Source organism: Nanorana parkeri, unplaced genomic scaffold (genome assembly GCF_000935625.1).
Source record: "Nanorana parkeri isolate BGI_ZX_2015 unplaced genomic scaffold, ASM93562v1 scaffold82, whole genome shotgun sequence".
Lineage (NCBI taxonomy): Eukaryota > Metazoa > Chordata > Amphibia > Anura > Dicroglossidae > Nanorana > Nanorana parkeri.
The window spans coordinates 2,088,776-2,102,758 of record NW_017306350.1 but is presented as its reverse complement, the minus strand read 5'-3'; the positions used below and the strand labels follow the sequence as shown (position 1 = coordinate 2,102,758).

The following is a 13,983-nucleotide window of genomic DNA, read 5'->3' as shown; positions in this document are numbered from 1 at the left end:
GGAACATGTACACACACGACAAACAATCACACCTATAGCATGTGATCCAATTTGTTTTCTTTTCTATCTGGAAGAAAAGGTTTATAATCTGCATGGAGATGCACTTGTGTTTTATTTCTGAAGCAATAAGACACTGTTGTTGTCAGTTACTGTAGCTACTTATCCTACTTCTGCAGAATTATTCATATTCATGAGTATTGTCAGAAAGAATGTGATCAAAAAAGTGTTTTTGTTCTCTACAATAAAATTCCATATGTCTTCCTATTCTGTAGTACACCTAGCTATTCCTAAGTAGGTGGCAATGGCTAAACTTCAGAAAGTGCCAGTGCCAATTCAATGAATGGTAGATATGTAAAAATGATATGCCTCTATTTAAATGTCTGTCTACTCAAGCACCACACATTTCTTTGGTTCATATGACATTCATTTTGGAGATAATTTGCAGATTTGAGTTGTGTTGATCATTTGAACTGTGCTCTGTCAACCATCTGCTCTTTCAGGCCTTACAGTCTTAACTGTAAAATAAAGGACGGTCTCAATGAGTATATCTCAAAGGATGTTCCAATAATGAGATTTACGTGGTTTCTTACACTAGTTAGTTTGTTACTTGGCATTACACAGATTTTCTATTTTTATAGAGGGAACATGCATACACTGTATGTTTTCACTCTCTAGCATGATGTTTAATGATTCCATAAAACCAATTGAGCCAGACCTGAATTACGTGTTCATTGACCCAGTAGACAGTACATTTGATTCATGGGATTAAAAGGGCATCACATGGTAAAAAGTCAAGGAACATATACACAACAAACAGTGCAAACAGTGTTTAGGCTTCACTGAGTTTAAAGCATTGATTTGAGAGCTTATTAGGCTAAATATGTAATGCATAACAAATGACTGACACACTAATACATAAGGGGATGATGGGGATATTGCAAAAACTACCAATGTACATGATTTAAATGCAAAGTCCTGTTAATGTGTTGTTGAAAACTAGCAAAGCCGCAGTTCCACTGAAGGGCAAATTTAATTTCTGCAGTCTGGCTTAAATAAATCTATAATCAAATCAATATATTTTTTATGGATGAGAAATGATGCTGCACAGTGTTAGCACAGCAAATTCACCGTCATCTGTTGCAGGTTTATCACAGTACATTCACTGGAATCTCAAAGTGAATTGTTACTCATACATATTGTAAATACATTCAAATTAAGCATGTCTTCTTTATGAGCACCTGCCTTTTAAACACAAGGTTGCTGTCAGTACAAATGGTTGTGTTTACCAAGGACAATAGAAAATATTCAAATATACAGAATATGTCAGAAATGTGAAACTCAATGTCTTAGTACAAAGGACCATGATATGCAGTTAACAATAGCAACCAGCATTCATCTCATATAAAACAATGAAATATTATTTCTAATTGGTCAATATTGGGCTACTGCCAGTGTGCACATTGCTCCTTGACTTTTAAATAAAGGCCAATGTGGTCTATTACATCAAATACACATAACATATATGAATGTCTTAAGAACAGTCAGTTAAAATGATAGTGGAGATATTGAAATATGTTAGATTAATATTGAGATTGTAGGGATTGTGTTTAATGGGACCTACATAGCATTAAGTTTCCACATGACCATAGCCTGACCTACACTGACCTACAGAATCCAGTGTGCAGTATTTCCAGCTTCCAACATGTCTGCTTTTCCACACTCACCAATGTAACATACAGCACTTACACTAAAACACTACATGTACAATAACAAATAAATATCCTTGTCACTATTCATGAAGGGGAATTAGTCCAGACTATCCTGCTGTCATTTACAAATTGTCCTTGTTGCTGATGAACAGGCTCAGAACTGGTATCTCCTTTGGCAAAAGAAAGAAGCAAAAAAGAAAAAAAAAAAGAATAAGGAAAAATAAAAAGGCGAAAAAGCAAAAGTCTGATGATATTTGTTGTTCTTTTGTTCAAAATACAAAATGTCTGTCCAGTATTTCTTCTGATGTGTGAATGTATTGATCTAGGATTGAAAAGCGTTTTCTTTATGGCTGCTCATTGTTATATGTAAAGAGGGGTTTCCTGCCCAGTGAGAAGTCTGAACATCGCTGCTGGCATGGTCTTCATGTGAATCTGTGACACAAAGAAGAAAGAGCAATGAAATTGAGGTTAGCAGGATTCAGCTCCACAGCCATAACCCAGCATCAGGTGCAGTCTCCCTTTCTTTGTACCTGCAGATAATCCAGATATGAAATCACATGTCTTTGTTGGTGAGATAGGAAAGCGTTTACAATACAGAAACATTGTGAAGTATAAAAATACATGGATGATTTTTATTTAAATATATATATTTGTTAATTTGTCCCATTAATGGTTACTAAACTGTACATTTCTCCTATTCATTCATCCATTAATAGAGTGATAGCCATGTTCTGCCTAGGTATCACCCCAATTAACTTCCAGGAGGGTCGGGGTTACCATAAGACATAGTAGACCTGTGCCTATAGGTGACAAAGGCAGAGACTCAGCAACAAAGCTTTATTCTCCATCAATAGAAACACCATGATCTTATATAAATACATATACAAAACATGCTTGCCCTTATATTGTATAATATCTTACTCAAAACACGCAGAGACATGTTTCATAGTGTAATACAATTTATCTAAGGCCACAGATGAAATCACCAAACCACATTCAGAATGTGCACTTAGCACTATGTGTATTGCTTCAGATATAAAACCCAGGGCTGGCGCTGCCTGTGACACACTTGCTTCCAGCATTTAGCAGCCTGGATGGTTCAATCCCATCATTAGACAGGACCAACCTGATGATGCATTCTGTGTGGCAATGCCCATAGGTCATCACGGTATTACACTATGGAACTGTTTGCGTGTCTGTGAATCATGTGCTGTGGAATTCCTTGGTGTTGGAGATGAGTCCTTAGATGTTGGAAATATTGGTCTGGTTTTGGTAGATATTGGTTTGGGAACATTACAATTAAATCCTTAGTGCTTTTGATCCTCTATAACAAAAATCCCAAAAGTTCTATCTATCATCAGGTAGTGAATTGTTGCTTCACGTGGGTGTAAACACAAAATGACTGGAAGCCTAAATGAGGATATATTGCTTTGAACTTTTTTGATCAAAAAGAGATGTATTTATAAACAATTTAGCACATTTTCTTTCCAGGTCGAATGTAATATTAGAAAAATACTGCATCCAATGGATGGAGCTGAGGAGCATAGGAATTATATACGCACATGAGTTTATTTAGGAGGCAATGGCTATTCTTCAGGTTGGCCATTTTTAGCTATAAATCTTTTGAGGTGTCTTTACTGTTTACATTTTTCATAGGTGGTATTTTTCACTGGATGGACTGATTGCTAACGTGAAGTGACACTAAACTCAGGAGTTAAATGCATTCATGTACTGTAACGATTAACAAAGATGTAGCTTATTTATCATCTTTGAATTGGTTCTGACACTCTCCTTCCATATGGAGGGTGGCTAGTTTTGTTCCCCATGGTCCCTGTGTGTTTTGTAAAGTAGCCACCACTCCAAGCTTGCTCCCATGATGGACTACAATCTCACATTTAGTTTACTATTTGTATTGAGATTGTAATAAAAAATACGGCATTTTGATAGACACTGATTTATCGGAGACAGCACTAGCACATCTAGTTCTATAGGGGCATAGTTACATTGTGGTGAGTTGTTTTACTAAGAGTCATCCCTATATTCATGCTGTCTGTAAATCATAAGGACAGCCGTGTCATGCCACCCATTGATTTCAGAGAATACACAGGACTACACATTGATGGTTACTTTGCCTGGCTTCTCTTATCTCATCTCCACATACAAACCAGAGATGCACATAAAGGCAGCGAGGAAATAAATGGATTTTGGACACGTTTTAATCCTTTCTTCTACTCTGCTTTTGAATATCAATTTATCTCATCAATGAAACATCTAAAATAAAATGTTCAAAGCCCTGGGCCTCACAATGCGACTGAACACATATTATTGGGGCTGAGAGAACTGACTTCTACATTTAATGTTTTCATATCTACCCAAAGTGATTCACACATGAAACGAAATATTCATAGGACAGAATATTTCAATTCACTGCACAGGACAGTTAGTTCCTATATCTGCTGCTCAGATGCAAATGCCTCGCTGTGTTATGGACACAAAAGTCCAGCGGCAGGATCCCTACTGTGCAAATAGGATGTATTATGTTTCTGTTCAAGGAGGATGTGTTTAGGAAAAAAGACAAAAAACAAGAAATTTTCTATACAATCTCCATTTACGTTACCTGAATATTGTACTTATTATAACATTAATTGAATAGTGCTTCTAGGTTATAAAAATCCTTTTAAAATATAAGTGCAGCAACCATCTATACACTTGATTTAATGTACACCTCTCCTATCAGACATATGGCTACCATTGCTACCACCTTCATGAAACACTAGTCACCTGGTTGTCCTGCTGACTCTCTTTTTTGAAAGTTTTTTAGTCTCGACTTTCGATTTTCTCTGACTTGGCACAAAGTTGATTTACTAAAGGCAAATAGGCTGTTAATATTGCAAGGAAATTTGCACTTTGCAAGTCTTTGCCATTTGAAATTTCCCCCCATTTACCAAGCTAAGGGACCCTTCACCTGCAAATTGCAAATTCTCTTGGAAAGTGAACAGCCTACTTGCCTTTAGTAAATCAACTTCACAGGGTCAGCACAACAGTTTGGGCAACTAGCATTCAGACCTTCTAAAGCTGCACATCTGAGTCTTGCAGTGTCTCGTTTGTTGCCAAATACTTCCCAAAGAATTGCCTGGGTCCAATAAAAACATGCATGCACTGCATGAAACTTTAAAGTAACATAGCAGCAAAACAGCCGAAGAAGATATCTTACTTATCACGTCTTAAAGTGACAATAAACCCTCAGATTGTTTAACATAAAACAGTACTGTAATGTGTGCCTTACTGTAATCCATGGTTGTTTCCCTTCTCTGCTGCTCTTCCTTTTAAATCTGTATCTGTTCTCACGCTTGGGGAGAACTTCTGTTTTGCAGCAGACTGCCTTGTCTCTGAAATGGATACATGGTGTCTGTGTGTAGGTTTGCAACCTGAGCCAGCACTACAGGAAGAGGCACTCAGCTGCAAAGGGAAGTTCTCCCCCAGCATGAGAAGACATGAGGATTTAAAAGGAAGAGCAGCAAAGAGAAGGGAAACTACCATGGATTACAGTAAGGCACACATTACAGTATTGGTTTATGTTAAAAAATCTGAGGGTTTAATGTCACTTTAAGTTAAGTTAGACTTAACTCCAGCAAAAAATTTTGTGGCTGTAGATAGAGTGGGAGGGGCTTAAAATTCCGGTCAGGATTTCAGTTCTGCCTGTGACTACTTCAGAAAGTTTTCGCTTACTGTTCCTACGACACTAGGGTAAACAATGGGAAAGCGGTTGTCTCCTGGACTGCAAAGCAAAGATATGGCTAAAAACATTGTCAGAGGTTCCAACCCTTCCCTGTTCTATTAACAATGTTTTTGTCTGTGTCCCCATTAATGAGATTTCCAATTACTTCCTCTCATAACAGGTAGTAACGATAAATCTCTCTCTAGGGACAGAGACAGAAATAATAACTTGACATAGATTCTAACCCTTTTCCACACTATTCACAACAGAATAGATTTTGGACTTTAAACACTTTAATAGGACATTTGGTTTCATAGCATAATATTAATGGAATGTTGTGCTGTTATCTAAAGTGAGCAATCAGAGTTTATCTGTTGAAGTTCATTGTAGAAATAGTATAAATAATAAAAGTTAATATCTGATGGGTTGAGCTTTAGCTTTCCACATAATATGACTGTGCAGTTTATAGTGTGATTATCATGTTTAGTGTCCAAATCCTTGAGTGTACCTACTATAGCTGCTAACATAATCACACAGGAATTTTTCCAATCACTTACCTCTCCTACTGAGTTGGAGAGTGCCTGGACAATCTTCTCGTGAGCTGTGGCCACAACACTTTGCCCATTGATCTCAATGATGCGGTGTCCCACTCGCACACCTCCTCTCTCTGCAATCCCTCCCCTCATAAGGCTGCAGATCTGGAAATTGAAGGACACATCAGTTGCACACAACATATAGCCACCTATTAAACCCTCTTACTAAACTAATACATTTGCATAAGATCTTGTCTCTAATATGAGATAATATTATCCTTGATAATACACGCTACGGAAATATAGGGCTCCATACGCGACTATGCGTATGGAGCCATTTATTTGCATGTGTTGCATATGATACAATACGCACGTACGCGCGTATATGCACGGCAGTGTGAATAAGGCTGTAATAGAAAGTACTAGGAAAAGAGCTAGGATTTCTGTGCCTCTGTTATTAAATTTCTTTACACAGCTTATAACTACACAGGTGAATGAGGGCTTGTTTTAAATGTTTTTACTGTTTCTTCAGAATATGTAAATACTCCCTGTCACCACAAAATAAACATGAGCTGGGTTGCATAATGTGCTTTTATGCATTTTTTAAGCAACTCCCTCCAGAGCTGCCATGTTGGCCCCCCTCTTAGACACCGCTATTTCCATCTTCGCCAGGTCTTCTTCCAGGTTCAGAGTCTTTGGCCTATTCATTGACTGGGCTGGGATAATGTAACTCCCATGCATGTTGGACCTTCTGTCATAAAAACCCTAACTGTCAGTGGTCTAAAAAATGACTTTACTTCCACATTAAGTGTTTGATACCATCTTTTACCATAGTTACAGAAAACGTGTTGGGCAGTCCATTTCAATACAACAGTCTACTGAAAGGGATAGTTCACCTTTTACAAAAATGAAAAAGTGAACTCACAACATCCTCCTCACCCCCTGGTCCCCATTGCACCAATGATGACCCTCACCTGCCGCCACATCAGCCAGTATAATGGTCTGTGTACTTGAAAGTCCACTACACAGCCCCAGAGGCTGTATAGCAACATCATGCTTGCAATGGGGAGCTGTGATTGGTCAGCATGGCCACGCTGACCAGTAAGAATCTGAAACCATTAGTTGGTTATCATTACAAATAAGTGCAACAGGGACTGGGGGGAGGATGTTGTGTGTTAGTCAAGCCTTTTATTTTTTAGTGAAAAGGTGTTTATACCAAGTCTTTCATTCCTATTAATCCATTCCACAAAAATGGATTCCAATTTCCGAAAATGGATTCCTATTTCCAAATAATATCTAAAGTGTATCTAAATAGTGTATCTAAATTTCAAAGGTAAATAGAACGAAGACCTTGTCAATAGGTGAGATGAGCGTAGTGTCTAAAATACTTTCCTCCATTCCCCTGCCTGATAACAGTGGGTGCCTTTCATTATAATAGCACACCTCTATTATAATGTGTCTCATATTATCATCAGTGCCTTCTAAATGCCTTCTATTATCACCAGTAGTTCCAGCTTGGCCCTTGGTTAGTCAGGGCATCATTCTGAGTATACATATCATTCCGAAGCTACGGCCAGATCCTTCAGCAGCTTTGTAAATAGACCCCAAAGTCTTCACTTTTCTATCCCTTTTAAAAACTTCTTTGTATAAATACTGAAAGCTTTTGAGTTCAAAAGCTTCAAGACCTGGTCTTGTTATGTTTTCTTTCTCAGACCCAAGTGTGAAACTAAGCCAGGTGTGCCCCCTATCTATATGTCTTTGTGGATGTCATGTTGAAATACTGTTAATGATGCTAAATAGTTTGTCCATTAAAGGATATATTTTTGTTGAGACTATCAGGGTTATTCACTAAAGGGTGAAGAGTTTGGAGAAGGCAGGAGAAGTCAACAATCTAGGCCAAAATAACTGATTTGGAAACATTCTCCAATTCAGCTCACTTTCCAGTTCAGCTATGTTGTCCTAGATTGATCACTTCTCCTGCCTTCTCCAAACTCTTCAATCTTCAGTGAATAGCCCTGAATGTGTCTATTTTAGTTCTGGATTATTTGCAGAAAGGTTGTCAGATTTTTATTTTTGCCTGTGTCCCATTAGGGACATTTCACCTCACAACCTGTCTAAGGTTACCACAAAGCAAATTTGCTGAAAGCTTTCTGTTTTATTCACTAGCTCCAGCAGGTTAGAAAGTATTATTTAAATGAAGTCTTGCCTGCAAACCGCAAATACCTTGCAATACTGAATTGAAGTAAAATATATGTCACTTTTGTAGCCTGCAACTCCTGGTCACCTCTAATGAAATAAAATAACATGATATGGTCTAGGTCAATACTTTAGAGAACAAATCTCGCTACTGCGAAAGCTCATATAAAGATTTCCCAATTTCCCCTCAAGTGTTGAAACCTTTCCGGTCATTTCCATTTAGCTGAAATATGTAGGTAGATGCAGTGTTGTTCTGATTAATGTTCTTCCTATGCTGAACTGCTGTGCTCATATAAAGCTCTCAAGGGGGTGGTAGGAATAAAATAATGTTCAAACTGTACATCTTGGGGTTTATAAGCCTTCAGGATCTCTTACACAGAGACAGCAATTTAAAGCTATTTAACCTATACTCTTTACTTCCCTGTGGGATTAGTTGCATGTAAAGATAAACTATACACATTAATCTACTTGTGCATTAATTTAATACAGATTAGCACTATATCCCATAAATATAGCAACATACTTGAACTGAATTACAAGTATGTTATGAGAATTACAAAAGTTTTACTTTAGCTGTAAGCTGATTTCCTTATATAAAAAAATACAATATATTTTCTAGATTTAGTTTCTTAGTAAAGATTTGCCCTGCAGCAGCAATTTTAAAATTTTGTTCCATGCCAAGAAAAATATTGTGTTTTTTTTTCTATATGGAATGAAAAGCTAATTCAAATGTCTGAGTTTCTCCTTAGCAGATTAAGGGAAAGGTACTATTCATAAACCTGAACTCCAGGCAAACAGTTAAATACATAGATGAAATACTGTACATATATGAGAGGTGTTTTACATGCCAAAGTATTATAATTTTTGTCCATCCAGTCCTGGTCTTTCTCTGCTACAGTTTTACTTTCACTAAGGTCTCGTTCACACCTAGGCGTATTGCATATGCACGACCGTCGCACGTTTTTTTTACCGCCATTCGCATTTCCGAAGGCTACTTGGCTGTATCCCAATGGAAACGCACAACAAAACGGCCCAAAGTAGTACATGTACCTTTTCAGGCGTGGACCGTTTTGTAGTGCGTTAGGGACAAGCGGAAGTACGCCAAGGTGGGAACGAGACCATTGAATACAATGGGATTTATATTTTTTAGCTTTTTGTAGAGCGTTCGTCGAGCGTAGAACGCGCTACAAAACGTTCAGGTGTGAACGAGGGCTTACAGGTTCCTTTCCCATCACCATTCTGTGACTGCACAGTGAAAGTGGAAACAGCACACTGATGAGCTCATCTCATTATTACTCTGATATCAACTCTTATCAGCATACTATTTGTACTATACTAGACCTGTTTAAGTTGCTTCTCCCTCCCTCTCTTTGAGCTCTCCTGTACAGTAGACTGCAAGAGGCTGACACCAAATCAAATTTAGGTGCGTTGCTTGCATTTAAAAATATGCATGTAAAGTGATATTAAAGTCAAAAGATTTTTAAGCTATTTCAAATGCTGATTGAATCACTTACAATGGATGCTGCTCCTTGGTAACAGTGACAAATTAACATGTTAGATTTAAATGTTGATGCTTTAAATTTTACCATGTCTCCAAGATGGTTATGCAAAAGCCAAGTGCCGTTTACTCTGTACACCATCTAATTGTTCAGTAAAAGCATAAAACGAAAAATTTGGTAAAGATTATCTGCATGCAAAATTTGTTGTATGGCTGAAGACAGCCAAAAAAATAATGGCAAAGCTGGGGACTGGTTGTGGTTGGGAAAAGGAGAGTTGGTCAGTGTGGCAGTAGTGACAGGTATTCTATCTGGACCACGCACCTTGTAACCCATGACCGCGGTTTAATTTTGGCCGAGTGTGTGGCCGTCTGCAACCACAGGATGGGGGTCCCCAACAACCCGTTTTGACACAAAATATCCCTTGACAAGGCCCTGTTTGGCCATGGAGTGTGAGCCTGAGCATAGGAATCAGGTTTCCAACCTTTTTGGCTGTAGTTCTTCACTGTAGGCCCCAACAAAGTTACTGGCTAAACAAACAGCCGCTAAGGGGGTGCTACCGGCAACTATGCTCCCACCACATAAGCAGCTCCATGAACTGAGGAAAGAGAGGATTTCTATTTACTCAGTGGGCAACCTTTTGAAGGATACATAGAAGAGTGACAGCAGGAATAGACCAAGTGGCCCATTGAGTCTTACCTTTTTTTCCACTATTTGGGTGCAGGATTTTTTTTTTTAGGGTGGGGAAGTTACCTTTTTACTGAGTATAGATCTATGTTTGTCCCAAAATGTTTAAATTCACTTACTGTTGACTGACTCCTTACCTTTGCTGTAAGACTGTTCCATACAGCATCTACTTTTACTTAAGTAAAATCAGCTTTTCCCCTTAAAGTTTGTGGTCATGTCCCCATGTTCCTGATTTTAGCTTCATATTGATTTTAGCGCCATACTTGAAGGACTCTGAAGGATAGTAGATGATATGCCAATTGTAGGTGTGCCTAATGCTGTCAAGCAGGGGATATGGGTAGGCAGGGTTTCAGTTTATACCTGATGTTTTACTGTCCTGCTAGCTCTGCACGATAACATTTTGAAACTGGCGGCAGCACTATGCAACTGCAGTGCAGAAATAAAGGTCTTAACACTCCTTCATGACTGAGCTAGTTTTCAGTTTCTGTTCATAAATGACTGATAAAAATATATTTATATATAATTGTTATTTTCCTAATTTTGTTTTACACTTTATTAAAAAATTTTTACACTTTGTAAAAAAAAAACAACAAAAAACCTGTTTTTTCTTGTCAGTTTATATCAAGCAGTCACTATGACTGCTTGATAAATTAACTTTTTAAAATTTTTTTTGGCTATTAGGCTGATCCAAACTTAGGAACAGCTAATAATAACCTTAGAGACTGATCCTGACTTTAGTCAGATTCAGATCTCACTAAAAGCTCTTTGATCGTGCCTAGACGATCAGAACTGATACATTTCACTCAAAAGATATACATTGTATCTTTTGAGTGAAATGTATCTAAACATCGGGCTCTCGAGCTGTCAAAACAAATAGCAGAGAGGTGAGTCACTGCTACCTCTCTGCTATTTCCAGCTGTCAAATACAGGATCGCAAATTGCGGTCCTGTATTTGCATGTAACGGCGTCATTCTTTCATTAATGAAAGGAAGAAGCTTTTACAAAAAGCTTAATTATTTAAATAATGAATGCCTCAATACTGAGGCATTCCTTATTGACTGGTAACTGCTGAGAATCAGCTGTTACCAGCATTACATAGCCTGATATAACTCGTCACGTACAGTGTTTGTGGCCAGTCATATAGGCACAAAGTGCCGGGACGTACACTGTACATCTCCCGTCACAAAGAGGTTAAACAGAAATGGGAGTTTCACCTTCAGGTGATGAAGCTGCAAGTGGGTGGGGCTTTATTTGAATGGGTGTGGCTTCATTGGCATTGTCTAACAGAAATGGCTTATTTTTATTCAGTATAGAAGGATCAATGGAGTAATTTTTTTTAGTAGGAGGACAGCTGACCCTGTCTGCCATATAATCTTAGGCTAGGTTCACACCTGGGCCTTTGCAGTTTAGCACCTTTTTGCAAGGTTTTTTCATGCTCAGGTGTGAACCAGGCCATCCTGCCACATGTTTCAAGAGACTAACAGAGACTGTTCATATGTAACAAAAATCTAACATGCAAACAATAAACATGCAGAAAAATCTAACATGCAACCAATAAGCGTGATGTTACAGCCCGATTCTTGAAAGAGGAGGGGGTTCTTCTATACACTTTTAAATCACTGCACAATCTGAGTTCTCTCAGGGGTCAGTTGACCAGGGTGAGGGGAGAGGCACTGCAGTATGTCTGGCGTCGGAGAACAATATCTCACTATAAAGCCACCACTGTCCCAATATACTGGCCGATTTCCCTGCTTTGACTGCACAGAGCTGGGCTTTCATTCAGCGTGTCACAGAAGAGCTTGAGGATGCTTACATAGTTTTGTAAAGCTGTGTTTGGTATGGGGTGTCAGATATTTCCTGTACTTCCAACAGTTTCTAATTTAAAAAAACAAAAAAAACAAAAGACCTTCTTAATTGTCTTGAGTTTTAATGCTTATTCATTAACAAGCATATACCATTAGTGGCATTAAAGGATAATCCCTCCCCCCCCATGCTAGTGTAAGGACTTACCTTAAATAATGCCTCTTGATCCGATCATCTTCTTCTTTCCAGTAGTTTTCTGCCGTCCCTCCAGCGCTGGTGCCGGTCTCTGGTCCAGCACTGACTGCTGAGTCTTCTGTGTTCCACGGAGTCTGTGCAGGTGCACACTGCCAGGCTGCGTACATTGACTTACCCGGTGTCTCTCCTGGTCTCCTGGCCGAAGATCTCTACTCCGCATGCACCCATCCCATGATCCTTTGCTGCCACCCGAGAGTTTTCAGTTCTTCAGACAGGAGTGTGCGGCAGAGACACAGGTACGTTTTAAACCTTTTCTTAACTTTAAAAAAAAAATGCTTTAGCATGTATCTACTGCTTGCTAGCAGTTGAAATATGCAAAATCTCCAGAGGGTTTAATTGTCCTTTAAATATTCCAAATTGCTTATTCTGATCTTTGGATGGCTGGTCCTAAGGGACTTGTTTTTTTCTAATCGTCAAACTATACTGGGTCTAATCCTTCAGATGATCCTGTTGTAAGGTTTACCAGTTCATGTCATGTTCTGCGTAAATAGCAAAGCTTTCGTACAGTTTCACCTACAGCAGCTGCCTTTCCCTTAAGGCTAGTATGCCTACCATTTCCTGGATGTTTCCAGGACCTAAAGCATGGTGTCATATTCACATTACTGGGATGCTCCCTAGCAATCCCAGGGAGAGTCCATGTACCATGTCAGAAGACTTTAGTGTGTGGAACGGTTCAAGGTGATTGCAGTGGCAATGGACTAGGATTAGTGACTAGCTGGATACCAAGATGAAGGTGAGGACTGTCAACCATCAACAAGTCTGTTATCTAAGCAAGGGCCTGGTAGCAATATATAGCATAATCCATTTTCCAGGCAAGGGTCAGGGCAGAGGAGGTTGAACAGGCTGTGTCGATGTGCCACCTAGAAACAAAGACATCTCCCACCACCAGCCAGTGAAATTGGAGGGGCATTGCTGGCAGAGCAGGACCTGTTGCCTGGTAGCCATGGACCCTCAGGCCTGGGAAGAGCAGCTGAGCAAGAAGCAGCGAGGAGCATGTCTCATGCTTCTAACATTTGTGATGTGAAACCACAATTGTTTTTGTGATGTACATTTGTGGTCCTCTGGTGTTTCCAGAACATCCAAATGCTAGCAACAAGGCCATTTTAGGTAGCAGGTTAGGCTGGTGCTCTACAGCTCTAGCTAGATACAAATAAAAGTCTTAATTTGATACGTTGTATTCTTTATAAACAAGTCAAGGCTTAATATTCAAATTTAACAGAAGTGTACCTTTAAAATGATATTATTTGCTACTGCAAATCAGAAATAACATGGGCTAAATGATCTGCAAAGGAAATATCTTGAGCAGCCTTCATATATAGAAGGTAAAGGATTCTCCTAAGGCTAATGAGGCTGAAAATAGGGAGCACTGGAGCAAATCTAACTCGAACATCAGCAAACTTTTCCGAGATTTAGGTATGTTCACTTGGAAAAACAATTACACACAAATGACTTCTGTTAGTAGTGCAGAGATTCCAATCCATTCAAATTAAAAACAGTAAAAAATAGCTTTGTGCATAAACCGTGGATATACAATCTTAATTGTTGGTGGGCATATATGTTTAGCTTTGGTTTGCAAAACAAACAGA

General features: G+C 38.8%; 1 protein-coding gene across 2 annotated transcripts in view; it reads right to left on the bottom strand.

The window, feature by feature from the left end:
- Positions 1 to 1,401: 1,401 nt before the first annotated feature.
- The window catches only part of APBA2 (amyloid beta precursor protein binding family A member 2), a 136,902-nt gene continuing 124,320 nt past the window's right edge, over positions 1,402 to 13,983 (bottom strand). For both annotated transcript variants that reach the window (XM_018552284.1, XM_018552285.1), the window contains 2 exons: positions 5,985 to 6,125; positions 1,402 to 2,141 (listed from right to left, as the gene is read on the bottom strand). In XM_018552284.1, the coding sequence (XP_018407786.1) occupies positions 2,070 to 2,141; positions 5,985 to 6,125 (213 nt within the window). In that variant the 3' untranslated portion in view covers positions 1,402 to 2,069. The remainder of the gene's footprint in view (positions 2,142 to 5,984; positions 6,126 to 13,983) is intronic.